The 8736-nt window shown below is 41.3% G+C and overlaps 1 protein-coding gene across 1 annotated transcript; it reads left to right on the top strand.

Annotated features, from left to right (window-relative positions):
* Positions 1–3311: 3311 nt before the first annotated feature.
* On the top strand, positions 3312–7085 carry LOC123407030 (putative disease resistance RPP13-like protein 1). Its single transcript, XM_045100060.1, has 3 exons — positions 3312–6028; positions 6063–6119; positions 6164–7085. Exons 1-3 carry the CDS (start codon positions 3312–3314, stop codon positions 7083–7085), a joined length of 3696 nt encoding a protein of 1231 aa, XP_044955995.1.
* Positions 7086–8736: the final 1651 nt, after the last annotated feature.

Here is an 8736-nt window from a genome sequence, read left to right as displayed (position 1 = left end):
CCAACTACAAATCTTACCCGCTGGAAAAAGGTCACCTTTACCTTCATTAGACCTTTCCAGAAAGGAGAATCCTGTGGTCTAACTTTAACCTGTGCTAAAGTTTTTGAATGTAAGTATTTATTTTTAAGTATTTGAAATCACATTCCTTCAGTTTTCATAGATAGCCTAAAAAGCCATTTGCTGAGAAGGCATCTGTTCTTGACTTGTAAGTTTTCAATACCCATACCCCCCTGTTCTTTAGGTCTACATATAATATCCCAACGTGTCAGTCTGTATTTCTTCTTGACCTCGTCACTTTTCCAGAAGAACCGAGACCTATAAAAATCTAGTCTTTTTCGAACCCCTACTGGTATTTCAAAAAAAGACAAGAGAAACATGGGCAGGCTAGTTAACACCGAATTTATTAATACTGGCCTTCCTCCATATGACATAAGCTTGCCCTTCCAACAACTTAGTTTTTTTTAAAATCTATCTTCAATACATTTCCACTCCTTATTCGTCAGTCGCCTATGATGAATAGGGATCCCAAGATAACTAAATGGTAGTGATCCCATTTCACATCCAAAAAGCTGTCTATAAGCGTCCTGTTCCTCTTTTGCCTTTCCAAAGCAAAATAGTTCACTTTTGTTGAAATTTATTTTTAATCCTGATAATTGTTCAAAAAGACACAATAATAGTTTCATGTTCCTTGCTTTGGCCATATCGTGCTCCATGAAAATAATTGTATCATCCGCGTATTGTAAAATAGACACCCCTCCTTCTACAAGATTCGGTATGAGGCCTCCAACTTGGCCTTTTTCTTTGGCTCTTTGTATTAATATTGTTAACATGTCTGCAACTATGTTAAACAACACTGGGGATAATGAATCACCTTGCCTGAGTCCCTTATGTGTTTGGAAAAAATGACCTATGTCATCATTAACTTTAACACCTACACTCCCTTTTTGGATGAAATTATCAACCTGATTTCTCCATGCATCATTGAATCCTTTCATACGTAAGGCCTGTTGGAGAAAAGACCATTTTACTTTATCATATGCTTTCTCGAAATCCACTTTAAATATAACCCCATCTAGTTTCTTTGTATGGATTTCATGCAATGTCTCATGGAGGACCACAACACCCTCCAAGATATGTCTCCCAGGCATGAACGCAGTCTGCGTCGGTTGGACTACAGAATTAGCAATCTTTGTTAATCTGTTTGTACCAACTTTTGTAAAGATCTTGAAACTCACGTTGAGCAGACATATCGGTCTAAACTGTTCAATTCGAATAGCTTCCACCTTTTTTGGCAACAGTGTAATTGTTCCAAAGTTGAGATGAAATAATTGCAAGTGACCATTAAATAGATCATGAAACATATGCATCAAGTCACTCTTAATAATGTACCAACACTTCTTATAAAACTCAGCAGGGAACCCATCTGGTCCCGGTGCTTTATTTAATTTCATTTGTGTGATTGAGTCATATACTTCTTTCTCTGTAAATGGAGCTGATAACACCTCATTCTCATCTGCATTTAGTTGAGGTATATCATGAGTGATGCTTTCATCCAAAGAGACCATTGTCTCTTCTGGTTTAGCAAATAATTTTTTGTAAAATTCAGAGATATATAATTTTAAGTTCTCGTGTCCTATAATTGTTCCTTCATCTTGCTCAAGCTGAGTAATTTTTTTCTTCCTGTGTTTGCCATTTGCAATCATGTGGAAGAATTGTGTGTTATCATCCCCATGAACCACCTTTGCCACCTTGGCTCCAGTTGCCCATTTCATCTCCTCTTCTCTTAGGAGTTTTTGCAACCTCCTCTCAGCATCAATCTTTTTATTCCTGTCCGTCAAATTGAGTTGATTAGACTCCGCTTTAATGTCTAATTCATTAATCAGATGACAGAGTAGTTCTTTTTCAATTCTATATTTACCACTCTGATTTTTTGCCCATCCTCTTAAAAACTGTCGTAAATTTCTAATTTTGTTTTGCCATATATCGATATTTGTTATCCCACCCGAGTCCCTTGCCCATTCTTCGGCTATGAGATCCATGAAACCTTCTCTTTCAAACCAACTTAATTCAAAAGAAAAGATATTTCTATTTCCCACATGATTTGCCTCTCCGGAGTCCAGTAGTAGAGGCGTGTGATCAGATATAGCTCTTTGCAAGGCCTGTACTGTAACCAGTGGGTATTTCTGTTCCCACTCAACGCTAGTCAGTACCCGGTCCAATTTCTCATATGTTGGTACCGGTAAAGAATTTGCCCAAGTAAATTGTCTACCAGTGAGATCAATCTCCCTCAAATTAAGACTCTCAATGACCATGTTAAACATAGTGGACCAGCGTGTATCAAAATTATCATTGTTTTTTTCATTTTGTCTTCTAATGATGTTAAAGTCTCCCCCCCCATAAGTGGTAATCTTTCGTCTCCACAAATCCGTACCAAATCTGCCAGAAAATGAGGTTTGAGTTCTGGTTGCGCTGCCCCATATACAGCCACCAGAGCCCACCTGAACCCATCGGTCTTCGACCTCAGTCGAAATTTAACTGTGAACTCGCCATATATCACATTCATCACCTCTAGTGTTTCACATTTTACCCCAAGTAAGATCCCACCAGATCTTCCCCTTGGCGGTAAACAATGCCAGTCAAAATCAACCCCTCCCGAGAGGATATTAAGAAATTGTGATGTGAAATTATCCCTACCCGTTTCTTGTAAAGCTATAAAGTCAAGTTTATGTTCGAGAGATGCTTCTCTAAGGAACCTTCTTTTAGCCAAGTCCGCTAGACCTCTGCTATTCCAAAAAATCCCTTTCATATCTCATCATGAAATTTTTTCTTTTGTTTTACTCTGGCACTCCTCCCGACCGCTGATTGAGGAAATACTTTTCTATTCCAAGGTCTCTTGGGTTTGTCTTTAATACCATCTAAGTTATTTTGTACTACTCTGACATTTGGAAGACAACCGTCAATCGAAGGAGCCACATACCCCTCCGATCCCATGTCATCCAGATCTACCTCATCTTCCTCTAGATGTAGTAAATTGTCACAAAGAGTCTGTAGTTGTGCACCTCCTAAGTCATTAATATCTGAATCTTCCATTGGTTTTAATGCTGCTAAATGCTTTGTCTTTCTGCACAGAAGATATGTGCATCCACAAAGCAAACACAACTCCCCTCCCTAGGAATATACACCAAAAGAACTGCAATACGATGGCAGAAGTGGCGTTAGCTGGAGCAGCCTTAAGTGTTAGCTTAAATTTGGCCGCATCGCCAGTCTTGAAGAAGCTCCTTGCTAATGCTTCAATATACCTTGGAGTGGACATGGCACTTGAGCTCCTTGAACTGGAGACAACTATCTTGCCACAGTTCGAGCTGGTGATCGAAGCAGCAAACAAGGGAAACCACAGGCCCAAGTTGGACAAATGGCTTCAGGAACTCAAAGAAGGCTTCTACCTGGCTGAAGACTTGTTGGACGACCATGAGTACAACCTCCTCAAGCGCCAAGCAAAGGGAAAGGATCCCTTGCCGGCCAATGGCTCCTCCATCAGCAACACTTTTATGAAGCCTCTGCGTGCTGCATCGAGCAGGCTGTCGAATTTTAGTTCAGAGAACAGAAAGCTAATTCAACAGTTAAATGGGCTAAAGGCTACCCTGGCGAAAGCCAAGGACTTCCGTGAACTGCTCTTCTTACCATCTGGTTATAGTGCAGAGGGCTCCACCATACCATCAGCTGTTGTTCCTGAGACTAGTTCAATAGCACCTCTGAAAGTGATAGGTCGTAGAAAGGATCGCAACCATATAATAAATTGTCTTACCAAGACAACAGTGACTACCAAGTCTAGTAAAACCATGTACTCGGGTTTGGCTATTGTTGGAGCTGGAGGCATCGGAAAGTCCAGCTTGGCACAGCTTGTTTACAATAGCAAGAGGGTAAAAAAACATTTTAATGTGAGAATGTGGATAAGCATATCACGCAAACTTGATGTTCGACGTCATACACGGGAGATCATTGAGTCTGCCTCTCACGGGGAATGCCCACGCATTGACAACCTTGATACATTGCAGTGCAAGTTGGCAGACATACTACAAGACTCAGGGAAATTTCTGCTAGTGTTGGATGATGTTTGGTTTGAACCTGGCAGCGACAGGGAATGGGACCAACTGTTGGCACCACTAGTTTCCCAACACCCAGGAAGCAAAGTTTTGGTAACTTCTGGACGGGATACATTTCCAGTTGCTCTCTGCTGTCAAGAAGTGCGTTTGCTGAAAAACCTAGGAGATGCTCAGTTCTTGGCACTTTTCAAACACCATGCATTCTCTGGACCAAACATCAGAAATCCACAGTTGTGTGCAAGGCTGGAAGCTTTTGCAGAGAAGATTGCTAAAAGGCTTGGAAAATCTCCTTTGGCAGCAAAAGTTGTGGGTTCCCAATTGAAAGGAAAAACATGTATCACTGCATGGAAGGATGCTCTTACTATAAAGATTGAGAAATTAAGTGAGCCCATGAGCGCTCTGTTGTGGAGTTATGAGAAGTTAAATCCATGTTTGCAGAGGTGCTTCCTATATTGCAGCTTGTTTCCAAAAGGCCACAAGTATTTAATTGGTGAGTTGGTTCATCTTTGGATGGCAGAGGGCCTCATTGATTCGTGCAACCAAAACAAGAGAGTGGAAGATATTGGGAGGGACTGCTTCAAGGAGATGATCTCTGTTTCGTTCTTTCAAAAATTTGGTAAGGAAAAGGAACACACTCCCACATACTATGTTATGCATGATCTTCTTCATGATCTGGCAGAATCACTCTCCAAAGAGGTCTACTTCAGATTGGAAGACGATAATGTGACAGAAATACCGTCCACTGTTCGACATCTATCAGTTCGTGTTGAGAGTATGAAGCGGCACAAGAATAGTATCTGCAAGCTATATCATTTACGCACTATTATCTGCATCGACCCCCTAATGGATGATGTAAATGACATTTTTAATCAGGTACTACAGTATTTGAAGAAGTTGCGCGTACTATATTTGTCATCTTATAACAGTAGTAAGTTGCCAGAATCTGTTGGTGAGTTGAAGCACCTTCGGTATTTGAACATCATCAGCACACTGATTTCTGAATTACCAAGATCATTGTGTACCCTTTACCACTTGCAGCTACTTCTGTTAAATGACAAAGTTGAGAGTTTTCCTGAAAAACTTTGTAATTTATGGAAATTACGTCATCTTGAACGGCACCAAGATTGGGATCATGATATAATATTCCCATATAAAGAAGCACCACATCAAATTCCTAACATTGGCAAGTTAACTTCACTTCAACAATTTGAGGAATTTTCTGTGCAAAAGAAAAAAGGATATGAGTTGCAACAACTGAGGGACATGAATGAGATTCGAGGCTGTTTACGTCTCACAAATCTTGAGAATGTCACTGGCAAGGATCAAGCCTTTGAATCGAAGCTGCATCACAAAATTCATCTTGACACATTGCATCTTGTTTGGAGGTGCAAAAATGACACCAATGCAGAGGATAGTTTACATTTGGAGATTCCACCGCCTCAACTTGGGGATCTTACAATTAACGGTTACAAATCTTCAAAATATCCCGACTGGTTACTTGATGCTTCATATTTTGAGTTTTTGAAATCTTTAAGATTTGTTAATTGCACTGCATTACAAAGCATACCATCCAACACCGAACTGTTTAGGAATTGCTCTTCACTTGTCCTCTGGAATGTGCCAAACCTGAAAACATTACCTTGTCTTCCACCAGGCCTTCAAAAGTTAGAAATTGTAGAATGCCCACTGCTTATATTTATTTCAAATGATGAGCTGGAACATCAAGAGCAGAGAGAGAATATCACGAGTATAGACCACTTGGTATCACAGCTTAGTTTAATCTGGGAGGTAGATTCTGGATCACATATTAGGAGTACACTCTCATTGGAACTTTCATTTCTGAAGCAGCTGATGATATCGATGCATGCTGATATGTCGCATGTTCAAAATCTTGAAATTTCTCTAGAAGGTGAAAAAGATGAAGCATCGGCAGAAGAGGATATCATCAAGGCATGGACATACTGTCACGAGCAAAGGATGGGAGTCACATATGGAAGGAGCATGGTGCTGCCGCTGGTTCCACCATCAGGACTTTGTGAGCTTTTTCTTTCTTCATGCAGTATTACAGATGGAGCTTTAGCTGTTTGCCTTGATGGCCTGGCTTCACTGAAAAGATTGGTCTTGGTAGATATTATGACTTTAACTGCACTTCCTTCAGAAGAGATCCTCCAACATTTGAAAAAACTTGACCACTTGTACATCTGGCGTTGCTGGTGTCTCAAGTCATTAGGGGGCTTACGAGCTGCTACCTCACTTTCAACTGTTAGATTGGTTTCCTGCCCTTCTTTAGAGTTGGCACGTGGAGCAGAATGTTTGCCATTATCCCTTAAGACGCTCGTTATAGTCAGTTGCGTGCTTGCAGCTGACTTCCTCTGTACTGAGTGGCCATACATTGATACAATAAGCATAACCAATTGCAGAAGCACCAGATGCTTGTCCGTTGGTAGTCTCACCTCTGTTAAATCATTCATACTGGAGCACTTGCCAGATTTATGTACGCTCGAAGGATTGTCTTCCCTGCAACTGCACAACGTGCATTTGATTGCTATTCCGAAACTCGTCCCTGAGTGTATCTCACAGTTTAGAGTCCAGAGATCACTCTATATTGGCAGTCTCGTGATACTCAACGAGATGCTCTCAGCTGAAGGTTTCACACTTCCAGCATTTCTCTGTCTTCAAGGATGCAAGGAACCATTTGTTTCATTTGAAGAATCTGCAAATTTTACATCCGTCCGGAGACTGAGATTATCTGGATGTCAAATGACTTCCCTTCCAAAAAATCTAGAGCGCTTCTCCAATCTGAAGGTGATCGACATTGTTAGGTGCCCCAACATATCATCTTTACCAGATCTGCCATCCTCCCTCCTTCAGATATGCATATGGGATGATTGCGAGCGCTTGAAGGAGAGTTGTCGAGCACCTGATGGAGAAAGTTGGCCAAAGATTGCACATATTCGCAGGAAGTACTTTTTAAAAGTGTGATTTAGATCCCTACATACAAATAAACGGAAAGGTAAAAACTACTGTCAGCCACCTTTGCACTGTCAAAGATATATAGCCCTTTGTAACATTAGATTCTGTTATTTTGCCTTTTAAAATACTCCATTTACTTCAAAATTCCATTAATTTGTTTACTTCAAATTGATAGCAGGCCCAAGATGTGTGCCCTCCAGGAACCTGGTACGAGCCGGAGTGCTGCTCTCAGGCTGGCAACTTTTACAGTTCAACTATCTGTCCTATGATTACCTCACTGGCCGGTGTTGATCCCTTCGGTTGGTCTCCTGCTTTGCTGCTGATTGCTTCATGCATTGCCTCTACTCCGGCACCTCTTGTCCTCTAGTGCTACAATCCATGATGGTGGATTTTGTATTCCTGTTTTCGGCTATCTTCTCCATGCTTCACCAACCGAACAATTACCCGAAGTAGTTTCTCATTTACATGATGCTTTGTCATGCTGTCATGTTACCTTCTCCTGAAGGATGTCGTACTTTTGATTTGTGCGGATTGTTATTAGGATCTCTTGTATGCTCCTAGATACCATGTGACTGATGGTCAATTCTATCATTCACTCCTGTAACGAGTTGCCTGATGTCTTGCAGTACTTGGGTTTCATACTTGATACAGTGTGCCTTGTGCCATGACTATTTCCCTTGCATGATGGAACTTTTGTTTTGGTCCTCTGCTTTAGATCTGCAGGGCATCTGTGCTCTGTTTATTGTTCTAGTAGCTCATTCCCTACTCGGAAGTATATAGGAGCTACTCTCTCTGTACCAAAATATTTATAGTTTTAGTAGGCAAAGTACCGAGGGAGTAGTTCGTGGCTATTTCCGAAATGGGGTGGCTATTTCCGAAACGCGGAGACGTGATTTTCGAGTGAGTCTCTTCGACCGTCTATCTGGTGGTATGGGCTTTACTTGGCATTCTATTCCCCCGCGCGGTACTGTTGGAAATATGCCCTAGAGGCAATAATAAAATGGTTATTATCATATTTCCTTGTTCATGATAATCGTCTATCGTTCATGCTATAATTGTATTAACAGGAAACACTAATACATGTGTGAATGAATAGATCACAATGTGTCCCTAGCAAGCCTCTAGTTAGCTAGCTCGTTAGTCAATAGATGATCATGGTTTCCTGATCATGGACATTGGATGTCATTGATAACGGGATCACATCATTGGGAGAATGATGTGGTGGACAAGACCCAATCCTAAGCCTAGCACTAGATCGTATTGTTCGTATGCTAATGCTTTTCTAATGTCAAGTATCTTTTCCTTCGACCGTGAGATTGTGCAACTCCCGGATACCGTAGGAGTGCTTTGGGTGTATCAAACGTCACAACATAACTGGGTGACTATAAAGGTGCACTACGGGTACCTCCGAAAGTGTCTGTTGGGTTGGCACGAATCGAGATCGGGATTTGTCACTCCGTGTGACGGAGAGGTATCTCTGGGCCCACTCGGTAGAACATCATCATGAGCTCAATGTGACTAAGGAGTTAGTCACACGATGACGTGCTACAGAACGAGTAAAGAGACTTACCGGCGACGAGATTGAACAAGGTATAGGTATACCGACGATCGAATCTCGGGCAAGTTCTATACCGACAGACAAAGGGAATCGTATACGGGA

The sequence above is a fragment of the Hordeum vulgare genome, chromosome 7H (genome assembly GCF_904849725.1).
Source record: "Hordeum vulgare subsp. vulgare chromosome 7H, MorexV3_pseudomolecules_assembly, whole genome shotgun sequence".
Taxonomy (NCBI): Eukaryota; Viridiplantae; Streptophyta; class Magnoliopsida; order Poales; family Poaceae; genus Hordeum; species Hordeum vulgare.
This window is presented reverse-complemented; position numbering and strand designations above follow the sequence as displayed.